General features: G+C 55.9%; 6 protein-coding genes across 6 annotated transcripts; 3 read left to right on the top strand and 3 right to left on the bottom strand.

The window, feature by feature from the left end:
• Positions 1-271: 271 nt before the first annotated feature.
• PHSY_002243 (phosphotransmitter protein) lies at positions 272-1321 on the bottom strand (the record flags this gene model as incomplete). The annotated part of the gene is made up of 1 exon (XM_012332867.1): positions 272-1321. The coding sequence occupies one exon, from the start codon at positions 1319-1321 to the stop codon at positions 272-274; it is 1050 nt and encodes a 349-aa protein (XP_012188257.1).
• Positions 1322-3994: 2673 nt separating this feature from the next.
• PHSY_002242 (outer mitochondrial membrane protein) lies at positions 3995-4888 on the bottom strand (the record flags this gene model as incomplete). The annotated part of the gene is made up of 1 exon (XM_012332866.1): positions 3995-4888. One exon carries the CDS (start codon positions 4886-4888, stop codon positions 3995-3997), a length of 894 nt encoding a protein of 297 aa, XP_012188256.1.
• A 36-nt stretch (positions 4889-4924) lies between these two features.
• Positions 4925-5857, bottom strand: PHSY_002241 (hypothetical protein; the record flags this gene model as incomplete). Its single annotated transcript, XM_012332865.1, has 2 exons — positions 4925-5030; positions 5652-5857. The coding sequence occupies 2 exons, from the start codon at positions 5855-5857 to the stop codon at positions 4925-4927; spliced, it is 312 nt and encodes a 103-aa protein (XP_012188255.1).
• Positions 5858-6904: 1047 nt separating this feature from the next.
• On the top strand, positions 6905-7363 carry PHSY_002240 (hypothetical protein; the record flags this gene model as incomplete). Its single annotated transcript, XM_012332864.1, has 1 exon — positions 6905-7363. One exon carries the CDS (start codon positions 6905-6907, stop codon positions 7361-7363), a length of 459 nt encoding a protein of 152 aa, XP_012188254.1.
• Positions 7364-7408: 45 nt separating this feature from the next.
• Positions 7409-7996, top strand: PHSY_002239 (hypothetical protein; the record flags this gene model as incomplete). The annotated part of the gene is made up of 1 exon (XM_012332863.1): positions 7409-7996. One exon carries the CDS (start codon positions 7409-7411, stop codon positions 7994-7996), a length of 588 nt encoding a protein of 195 aa, XP_012188253.1.
• A 1535-nt stretch (positions 7997-9531) lies between these two features.
• On the top strand, positions 9532-11241 carry PHSY_002238 (hypothetical protein; the record flags this gene model as incomplete). The annotated part of the gene is made up of 1 exon (XM_012332862.1): positions 9532-11241. The coding sequence occupies one exon, from the start codon at positions 9532-9534 to the stop codon at positions 11239-11241; it is 1710 nt and encodes a 569-aa protein (XP_012188252.1).
• Between the last annotated feature and the right edge of the window lie 112 nt (positions 11242-11353).

The raw sequence follows: 11353 nt of genomic DNA, 5'->3' as shown, positions 1-11353 counted from the left end.
CAGAAAACACGAACAACAACTCGTCCCTCTTACGACGAGGGAAAGCACTAGTGAAGCACTGAATAACAAGTGAGCAGACAAGCTGTAGTAACGAGGACAAAAGGGGATTAAGCCAGGATGGAGTGTATGTTGGTCCGCGAGCTAGAGTCGAGCGGCTAGAGGATGCGATGGGAGCAAACGAATCGCATGGAAAGTTTTTGCAGCGGGAGCTCGGTGCTTGGTAGATTGGGTTGAGACTCTGGCGAGCGTATTGTGAACGATGACGTTTCGGTTAAGCAGCAGCGGTTGTAGTGGCTGGTGCTGCTGCCTCTTGTGACGATGCCTCCTTGTGCGCACCTGCCTGGACCTCTTCCTCCGCCTCTGCTTCTGCGTCTTGCGGTGCATCGTCCACCTCCTCTTCCTCTCCTGCGTCCACCTCCTCATCGTAGAACGCCCTCAGCGCCTTAGCCGCCTCCCTGTACTGCACCTTGACATCCCTCAGAGTGACGGTCAACTTCTCCAACGCCTCCTCCTCGGTCAGGTCGCTGACACCATCCTCGCCGTGGCACTTGCCGTAGTGCTGCATGCACTCGCAGCTGTCGCGCACCTTGATGACGCCCACCGCGGCGGAAGAACCTTTGAGGAAGTGGCCGAGGGTGGACAAGTCTGTGAGGTTCTTGGTGCTTAGCGCAACATCCATCTCTTTGAAGGTGGTGATGGCCTGGTCAAAGTAGTTCTGAACGATGCTTTTGGAGAATTCGCGATCATCTTCGTCATCCATCTCGAGGAGTTGCGAGAAGATGTCCATGTCAATGATCGAAGGCGACAGGTCGCCTGCTGAGCCGCTGGCTGCATCGGCGCCCTGTTTGAGGTTGAAGCCGTGGTTGCAGCGGAAGGACGCCGGCACGGTCGGAAGAGAGGCGATCGGCACCGACATGCCGAGGAGGTTGCCGATGTGACGAGCGCGGGTCGCGTGGTTCGGGATCGTGCGTCGAGAGCGTGAAAGAGGACGCGGAGTCACGAAAATCCGTCGAGAGAGAGAGAGAGAGAGGGAGGGAGGAAGCGAAGAGAGCGGTGGCGGAGATGAAAGAAGGATAGCGAAAGGGTTGGATAGGGTCAGTATAAGATTGAGATGAAAATGAGGAAAGGGGTGGTCGAGCGTGGAAAAAGCGCAGCATCGAGGCGTGTGGGAAGAGGTCGGGGCGCATAGACAACTTGAGGTGCTGCCTTCTGCTGTTCCTGCGGCTTGGTCACAGGTGTCCCGAAACGAGGCGCAACGCGAGGCGTGCAATTCGCATCGCAACTCGGCATTGTCCCGATGAACTCTATTTTGACTCCGCATGTTGCGACGCTACCGCAAGGCGTAGGATGTGCTTGCCGGGACAGCGTCTAAATGCTAGGATCGGCTCGTCCCGAAGATCGAACTCCTGTCGGCATTGTCCCAAACCAGCCGAGCTCCTTGCCGTTGCCGGACTGAGGTGTATGCATGGTGCAGCGGGATTCTTTGCGTCGCAAACGTCGATCGTACTTACCGCTTCACTCGACATGATGGCTTTCTATGAATACGTTGTGGTGAGATGGAAGAATACGAAGGAGTGCCGATTCGTGATCCCTTGTGAGAGCGATCCTTCGCCTATGTACAGCCGGGGTCTGCTCGAGTTTCTGGCCCAGATTGCAGTTCGCAGAGCAAGTGTCTGGGGTCAAAGATTCGATCCAGGTTGCTCCAAGATGATTCCGCTTCTGCTTGACGTATCGCGGTAACGAGGCTCTGTGAATTCGAGATGAGCTGGCGATCGATCCTGTATAAGTGGTAGATATCCGAGAGAATGTGTGTGCGAGCTTGTGAGCGCTATCCAGTCGGCGAAGGTGGGCTAGAGCCGGTGTGTTTGCGGATGATGATGATGGAGGGTCACAAAGGGACAGGTGTGGTCACACGGTGACTTGACTTGACCCAACGGAAAAAATGGCGCCGTGATCTCGGTAGAGAGCGAAGCGTGTGGGATGCGACTCAGAGAGTGTTCTCGACGCGGCGTCAATTTTAGACGCATGGCTTGATCAGCCCCTTCATCGGCACAGCCGAAGTCTTAGTTGGGGCGCTCAGGCAGACAAAAATCGCACTTTTCGGTCTGTACTGCGTCACTTCCGTCATCCGATTCGGCGACAAGAAGCACAGCGCGTTCCCTCACTTGTGGTTTTTCCCTCGGCTCCCCCTTGATGGAACTTTGTTTTCCTTCAATCATGCAGGATTACTGTGTGTCTCCGTTCTTACTCTCCGCTTTTTTTCCTCTCGTCTGCGTCGTCTGCTGCTTCACCCCTTCCTGTCGAATGGACGATGGCCCACAAGCCTGTCCTGGCGTGGTAGTGTATCCTGGCCGATAGAACAGTCAATACGTGCTCAGAAGATGTCGACAGTCGACAATCCCATCAATTCAGCTGAGCCCGATGATTATGCAGACTGGCCTTTCACCGCTGGTGACGATCCCATCCCACGATACAATACAAAAGAAAGAAGAAAAAAAAGAACTTGAGCTCACACCGTCAGTCAGCAGGCAAACAGCCTATGACGCGTAAGGAAACCAGACAAGGCCACGAGGGCGAAAGGAAATTTCTGCGCTCCCCCTACCTCTCTCACCAAATGCCTTGCATCGATCCGTCTCTGCTGGACTCGCGAGCTTGGATTTAGATGCAAGATCTAGACCCCGCACCCCAACTGGGCAGAACGCGAACCGACCGTGTGTTGTTGCTGCCGATCTCTCGAAACCTCCTTCGATTTGCCTCGTGCTGCCGGAGCGACGGACGCAATGCACCTGTGGACTCGCTCCTTGGCTGCTGATCCGCTGAGTTATCTAGGCGAGGCGGAGAGATTTGATGTGAGTTCGAAATCCCAATTTGATGCTTCGATGGGGACGCCCTTGTACATGGTACTTTGTCCGTCGTCGACTGCGGCTCCTTGATCTGATGCATTGTGCAGGCAGCATTTGCACATTCAAGAAACCGAAGCGGTGGAATCACGCGGCCTCGCTTGCCCGCATATGCTGCTTCGGTCGCTTATTCAGAGTTGTTCCTACTGGATCATGCAACAGGATGCAAATAGTGAGCTTTTGCTCCCTGAACTTCAGCTAAGCCTTTGCATCACAAACGACCAGCATTTTGTGACGACGCCTTCGGCAAAGACCGAGCGGGACGAGTGCGCCTGACATCGCGTTGCACACATCGTTCGCCCACGAGCGCGCCCTCTTCTTGCGCTACAAGGTCCAGCCGCAGATGCTCAGGTATTTACCCACGGCAGGCTCCAGCTGCTTTGCCTTAAAGAAGCCACATACGATCGTGTTCAACTCCGCTTGGGATCGAATCTCCTCCCCCAACTCGCCTGAGAGTGACGACGAAGTGTTTCGACGCGCTCAATTTTGGCTGCCTTGTGCGGAGTTTCTTGCGGCAGAGCAGCCGCACCTCCGCAGGCAGCATCGTCATGTACGCTAGGTCACTGATTCACTCCAAGCCTCGTGGCACTCAACAAAAGTCCGCGCAGTATCTGCGTTCCTGAACCTTGTACTGAAGCACGCTATTGTGGTCGTACGTGTGCTTCAACACTCGACGGTCGCTGCCCCTCCTTGACGCCCTGTCAAGGTTCGAATCGGGCGGCATCAGATTCGCTCTCACGAGGCAACAGCGATCCCGTGAGATCGGGTCAAGTCAGTATAGTCTAAGGCGTACATTGTCGCTGTTTGTACCAACACGAGCAGATGACACTGTGTGGTAGATCGCTGCGGAAACGGCGACAACGCATCAGGTCCTTCGGCTATGGCCCAGTGCAATCGGTCAGGCGTCGTGAGGCTAGAGTGATGTTTTACTTTGTCACGCAGTCGCGGATAGTACATTGTTGTGCAAGAAGATTGCAGGATGTCGTGGAATCCTGCAGTCCCATGAGACGAGAAAGGTTCCATAACGCCGAGAGAAAAGCATTAGTGAAAGACAAGGCTCGATGGACTCTCGACAGCTCAACGTCTGGACACGCTTAAGCCTCGAAGGTGACCGAGGCACCGAGCTTGTGGGCGTTAGCGGAGGCGTTCGAGTCGCTGAGCTTGACGGTGTCGAGAGCAAGGCCGAACGAGGCCTTGACACCGGGGCGCAGAGCCTGGGTGTAGCCGAGGCAGAGGATACCGGCGTTGTTGATCTTGGCCTTGACGAAAGCGGCATTGTCGAGGTAGGTCTTGGTACCGACCTCGAGGTTGACGTTCGAGTTGGGGCTCTTGGAGTCGTAGGTGGCGCGGGCACCGGCCTCGGTGTCGGCGTTGACGCGGTGGTAGTAGCTGGCCGAGTAGGTGGAAAGGTTGCCGAGACCGTGGAAGGTGACGGCGTAGTCGGGGGCGTGGAAGCCAGCACCGAGGTTGTAGCGGCTCAGCTTGCCAGCCTTGACGTCGTAGCTGGCCTCAGCACCGGCGAGGAAGCCATCACGGCCGAGGACGGCGTCGGCAGTGAAGGTGGGACCCTTGAAGAGGTCGAGGTGCTGGCGGGTGTGCAGGCCGGGCTGCTTGTAGGTGGAAGCGAAGAGGGCGTTCTTGGTCTGCTTCTCGGGGACGAGGGTGGAGACGAGCTCAAGCTTGAGGCCCTTGGCGATGTGGTTCTCGAGCTCAATGTGGTTGCGGAGAACGTTGGCGGTGGACCAGGCCTGGGTGAAGGTGACGCCGTTCTTGCGGTCCTCCCACTTGGCCTCGAGGTCGCCGTTGATGGCCTGCGACTTGGAGTCACGGATACCGAGAACGCGGAAGGTGACGCCGTTGGGGGTCTTGGTCTTGACCTCGAGCGAGTTGCCGTGGATGGGGTAGTCCTTGGACAGAAGGTCACCGGCGGCCTTGCCAAGGTCCTTCCAGGAAGGAGGAACGGGCTGAGAGACGACAACGGGAGCCATTTTTGCTGCAGGAACAGGAAAGAGGAGAAGGTCAAGTTAGTCTGACAGTCCCTTGCGGCAATGAGACGAGTAGACGCGGTCGGTGAGATCCGACGATGGCACCGTTGATGGACGCGCAACGCCAGTCGAGCCGTTCGCGGATCTGAAAGTGTCGACACGGTGTCGAAGCGGAGTATTCTGATCGACAGTGAGTGAGATGTGAGGCAAATTGTACGTACAGTATTGCGGATCGATCGACGACGGGAAGGTGATGCGACACAGTTAGGGGAGGTGGTGGACCAAAAGCAAGATTGGATGTCGGGAAATTGGTGGAGGATCGCCTCTGTTGGGTGGAGCGCCCGCCGACACTCGTTCCGTCGCGGAAATCGTGTGTGTGTTGGTTTTGCGACGCTGACTGGCCGTGCGACGAAAATACCAACAAATTGGATGGCCTGGTTGGAATCGGCTCTTTCGCGCTGTGGATGGGCTCTTTCGGCCGCGAACGGATCAGGCGGTCCCATATAGAGAAGAAAGCAACAAGGGAACGACAATGCGGCCAGTCCAACCACACACTCACAACCAAACACGCGCCGGGCTGAACGGGCAACAACAGCGCAGTAAGCTGTGTCAATTTGGACAAGCGTGCTTCTGTCTCCTTCTGCGGGTCTTCCATCATCTCCGGTCGCTCTCGCAGACATGAGCGTTCGATGACACGAAGACGCGAGCGAGCGAGGTCGCAGCCAGAAGGGCTGTAGCCTCCCTGCGCTCGTTGTGTCCTCCTTACCGTATCAGCCGTGAAGTAGTGTGCTTGAGCGGAACGCGCCGAAGATCCAGGAAGGCAGTCATCACATTCCAGCCTACAACCTGCTCAGCGTCATATCCATCTGCCTGTCTGCGTGTCGAGACCGGGCGGTGATCACGGAAGAAGCGAAAAGACATTTGGTCGAGTGTTAGGCCGCACTGCAAGTTTGCTCGTGGCACGTTCGTCATTTGGCGGCCGTGAAAGAGGCCTGTGAAGTCATAGCCTCCGAGCAGCATGCTGTTGAATTCAGGCTGGCTACACTGTCTCTCTCTCTCTCACCGCGCCCGGCTTGCTCTCGAGAAAGCCGCGCGCTGCTAGCGTGCCCTTTTTGTATCGACGTGCAAGAATGACACTTACAAACTCGGTCGCAGGAACGTATTGACTTGCGAATGTATTTATTCAAAACAAATACATTTCGAATTTGTGAGTCCGTGCGCTTAGCTCGGTGACATCTCGACTGGCTTTGCTCGCCTGCGTTCCCAGGTCTGAGGGTGTACCAAATTGGAAACCACAGCAACAGATCCGGAAACATGTCAGGTGGTCTAAATTGCGGTGGCTTGCAATATGTCTCTCCGCTTTGTTCGCCTTGGCAGGCTGGGCAAGACTGCTGTTAGTGAGGCGATTCCTTATCCTCAGCTGGCCTCTTCCTGCGAGGGCAACGGGCAGTGGGCCGTGGCCAGCGGACAGCGGGCAGCGTAGGAAAAGCAGCGTGCCAGTTGCCAATGGTTTGAGCGTGCCGACGCTTCTGTAAAGTCACACGGTCGTTCGGGTGCAGCTCTTGCAAGGTGCCGTTGCTTGGAAAGCGTGCGGCTTAGCTCTTTTTTTTCCTGGCTGAACGGGTCGGCGTGGGTGAACCCTGAGACGGCCAAGAACTCAAAAAACGGCAGCCGCTCTGTGTTGCAATCGCAACAGTCAGTCAATCTCTCGTCCGTCTTTGCACTACTTCCTCTTCCAACTCAACAGCATCCTACACTACCATCCACATCATCTTTCACCAGAACCATCATCAGTATCGAACAGAAGAGCTGCCATCGCCGGTGACAGCAGCCTGCCTTTCACCTTCGTTACAGACCACCTCCTCGCCTTCCCCGGACCTTTTTCCGAGCAGCTGTTCCTCTCTCTGTTTCTTCCCGCTGGCTCAGCATCCTTCCCTTACTGGTAAAAGCTGAATCAAGACATCGGATCCGAGCCTACGAGAGCAACATCATTTCTCCCTCACCGCTTCACAACGCAACATGCTTCCCGCCCAGCGCAACAAGATCGACATCTCGTCGTTGAACGAAGAGGAGCAAAAGCTCTTCCGACTCTACGGCAAGCTCCCCAAGAAAGATCTCCTTCAGAACAAGCTTAAGGAGCGCAAGTACTTCGACTCGGGCGACTATGCCCTCTCGAAAGCCGGCAAGGCGCCGCAACAGTCGGTCGGCACCGCGATCCCCAACCCAGAGATGATCCCGCACGCCTCGACCGTCACTTCTCCGGGCGCAACCGCTGTATCGCCTCCAGGCTCTTTGCCCGGTCAGCAGGGCGGTCCTCAGTCAGGTCCCGTCAACGTCCCCGGCGCGGGAGGTCTCACCTCTCATCCTCAGGTCAGCGCTTTCCCCATCAGCGGAGCCGGCTCGAGCCCTGGCAAAGAGGCGAGCTCGCTTGGACGAGAAGAGCACGTTGTCAACGCAGACGATGCCATGCAGGACTAAGCAGTCAGCGCTGGAACCAGCGGCCAGCATTTGGCTCTAGCCGCCATGCTCCGCACCGCCTTTTCGGTCGTTTCTGAGAACGCACACTTCCCACCGGCCCGTCCGAGCGCCCTCACCTTTCCTCGTCTTGCGCTTCCCACTACCGCATCTCTCGAACGCAAGAATCCATGGGATCCGTACAGGATTCGTTCCTGCAGACGATTCCACCACAAACCTCTGCCTTGTCCTTCTGGCGCGCTCTCTATCGGACCTCCGTCCTCGTTCACAACCAGAGAGGATGTCTGTTTCAGTCCTTACTCCGTCGGAAAAGTACATCGCAACGATCCTCTGCACCTGACGCTGCCATTGGCACCGATCACTGACACCGATCAATCACAATCTCCACAGCAGGGCGCCACGCATCATCACAGGAAAAGGCTCAGACGGCCTTGGTTTTCGGTCCTTGCAGCAGCTCGTGCATTGCGCACATCGCGTCGCAGCCTGCGTCACCGATCCGCCGGATGGAACGGCAAGCGAGAAGGATCTGCACAGATGACCCAGCGGAGGCGTACAGGTTCGCGCTCTCTTGAGTGGCGGCACACGTGGCACAGCAGCTCCGCTACTGGCTTCGCTGCCATGCCACCAGGCGAGTAGTCTCTTGGTTCTTTGACCCATCCCAAAGGCTGAAAATATCGTCTGTCCACAGAGCGCGCCCCGTTCGCCTGCTTTCTTCGAGCTAGCAGCTGCGTCCGAGCAGCAGTGCGGATCCGGCCAGTGCTGCGTTCGGCTGTCGCTCATTGTATCATACCACTACAAAATTTTCTACTGTTTGGTCTCTCGTTTTCGTACTCGGTTTTCATGTCTCTCGGGTCTCGTTCGCAAATGCAAGATATCCTCTTAAACCGAAAGTCTACACGGCGCGTTTGCCTAACGAGCGGCAGTGTGTTGTATGGTGAAGATGAACAGAACAAAGCGGGCGCGCGGAGTGCAACCTTATGAACGCCTCTTTTTCGGACCCCTTTTTTGCTGTGCCTCACTGGCATTATTTTGGCACATATTTTCGGCGTTTCCAATCGAGTCTTCGGAGGCCTCATTGTTTGCGGTTCGTGACAGACATCCAACGTTTCCTTTGCTGTCATGAGTCCGAATCAAGTGCCAGAGACTGCGTGCACATCGGTGGGGTTGGGATCGGTGCCGTTGATCGCTTCATCGATGCACACTTTCGTCGTCAAGGCAGGTCCTGCACGACCAATGAGAAGAGGTCGTCCGGTAAGACAAAGCTGAGAACAGTGGCACGGAGGGATGAGTGTGTGATGTGCGGTAAACTCTCCTCCCCCGCACTTTGAAGTCAACCTCCGCGGAGAGCATAGTAGCGGACCTCCGACACGTACCTCGATCCGGCACTGTCTGCTCGCCCGGCATTGTCTCTCCGCATTTCTGTTGTGAAGGAATGCGGGGATCAACGGCAAATAAGGGAGTCACAAAGACTTGCGAGACCTGCAGTGAAATGCTTGGTGGTGACCCGTCACGCTCACTGACGCTTGACTTGCTCGCAAAAGCAAGCAGCCTGATTTGGCAGCTGAAAAAATACGATGCAGCATTTTTCCACAGCCTTACACCTGATGATGAGGTCTGTATTGTTGAACCATGGTCAACTTTCACAAGTACAGACATCAGTCGTCCTCCTCAGCCGTCTCTATGAAAGCATGGCGACGATGATTGAGACGTTGATGGCTGCGAGAGAGGATTTGGAGGATCTACGTTTGTCTGATCTACACTGCTTGAATGCCTAGGCTGTTTCGGCATGGCCCAGAAAGAAAGGAGAAAAAAACAAGAAAAAAGAAAAGAAAAGAAAAAGCAAGGCGCAGCAACATGTCATTCTGCTACGCCTCTCTGCATCTTCTCCACATACGCCGCCGTCTTTCACGAACGATCTTGACAGGTTACCGCCCGTTCAACCCCACTCGCAATGCTTCTCACGCTATTGTCCTGTGCTGCTTGGACCCTCTTAAACAGCACTGGCGATGATGCGACGCTCCTATCGCTTCCTTCTCGACCTTCTCCGCCACCATCACTAGCAACCCGGCCATATCTCCCTCTCATAACCGGCGGAAATTCGGCCTCACCTCTAGGATCGCGAACGGGCTCCTCCTTATTATCCTCGTTCTGCTCGGCGCAAATCCACAGCGATGCAATATAAGCTGTCAAGCTCCTCGCTCATGAGCGACTCTGTGCTAGGCAAGCTCGCTGCCACTGCACAGAGTCACAAGCCCACCACCCTTGTCGGCTATGTCGCCCTGGCAGTCGGTACCGTGGTGCTGCTCCTCGGCTCGTTCATCACATACTCGCTCGGCAAGATGCTTTACAATACAACCATCTATCACTACTACATTTCGCCGCTGCGACATTTGCCGGGCCCGAAACCCAAACCCTTCATCGGCAACATGGACGAGTTCGTAGGCAAGCCCGGTGCGGGCGCAGAGATGGGCTGGTCGCGCAAGTATGGCAAGGACGGCGTCTACCGCAGCACTTTCCTGTTCGGCCGCGAGGCGATCCACTTTCAGCGTCCCAAGGCGTTGCGTCAGATCCTGGTCGAGGACCCGTACAGCTATCCCAAGCCCGCGATTGCGTGGAAGTTGCTCGGCCTCATTGCAGGTTACGGTCTGTTGACCGTGGAAGGCGACACGCACCGCAAGATGCGAAAGACCATGAACCCTGCCTTCTCGCTTACCAACCTGATCGAGCAATTCCCCGTCTACTACGCCAAGATCTACCCTTTGGTCGACGTCCTCAAGAAGAAGGTCGACGAGTCCGCCGAGAATTCTGCGGTCATCGACTGTGACAAATGGGTCAACAAGGCTCTGCTCGACATCATCTGCCTCACTGCGTTCGGCTACGATGCCGATTCGGTCAACAACCCCACCAACGAGCTGGCTTCCGCCTACCATGCGGTGACCAGTATGCAGAACGGCAGAAATCAGGCTCGACTCAACCTTGTGCTCAATCTGCCATTCGGCGATACGGTCTTGGACTGGGCATCAGACACATACAGCTGGGAATGGTTTTACAAGCGATGCAAACCCGGATCGGTCGCACAGACGTTTTTCCAGCTGCTCAACGGTATGCACCGCATCAAGAATGTGTCCAAGGAGATCCTCTACAAGCAGCTCAACTCGGGCGAGCGCGCGGCTGAAAGCGGAAAGTTCAAAGCCATCATCGACATCATCGAGGAAAACTACCTCTCTGAGAACGATGGCAAGCCCAAGAGCCTCAAGCAGGCTGAGCGCGATATGATCACGCAGGTGCTGACGTTCCTGGGCGCGGGACACGAGACGACTGCTTCCGGTGTATCGTGGACGTTGTGGAACCTCGCCACGCACCAAGACATCCAGGACAAGCTGCGCAAGGAATGCAAAGAGTTGATGGACCAGGACGATCGACCGCCTTACTCCGCCATCAAAGGCCTCGCCTATCTGGATGCCGTGATCAACGAATCGATGCGCGTGACACCACCTGTTCCACGCACCGTTCGCATCTCAACCAAGGCTTCGTACATCGACGGCATTTACATCCCCAAAAACACGCTCCTACCCATCTCGAACCGAGCCATCAACATGGATCCCACCGTGTGGGGTGACGACGCCGACGCGTTCAAGCCGGAACGCTGGTTCAACCTGCCGGACAAGTACGATCGAACCTTCAGCATGATCACCTTCATCGCCGGTGCGCACGCTTGCATCGGTCGCACGATGAGCTACCTCGAGATGAAGGCGGTCATCTGCATCCTGGTGTCCAACTTCAAGTTCGAACCCGTGTCCAAGGATCAGAGTCCGATCATGGATACGTTGATCACCATGAAGCCGCAGGGCGGTCTGCCGCTCAAGGTGTCGAGGGTTTGAAGGGATACCGCTGCTCTATCTCGACAAAATGCCTGTATACTTCTTCGTTGCATTGAAACGCAATTACAGTACGTTGTTCATAGTCACTGTCGTCGTTGTATGTCGTCTCCTC

This window comes from Pseudozyma hubeiensis (genome assembly GCF_000403515.1).
Source record: "Pseudozyma hubeiensis SY62 DNA, scaffold: PHS22, whole genome shotgun sequence".
Taxonomy (NCBI): domain Eukaryota; kingdom Fungi; phylum Basidiomycota; class Ustilaginomycetes; order Ustilaginales; family Ustilaginaceae; genus Pseudozyma; species Pseudozyma hubeiensis.
Note: the sequence above shows the minus strand (reverse complement) of the source record. Positions and strands in the feature narration are given on the sequence as shown.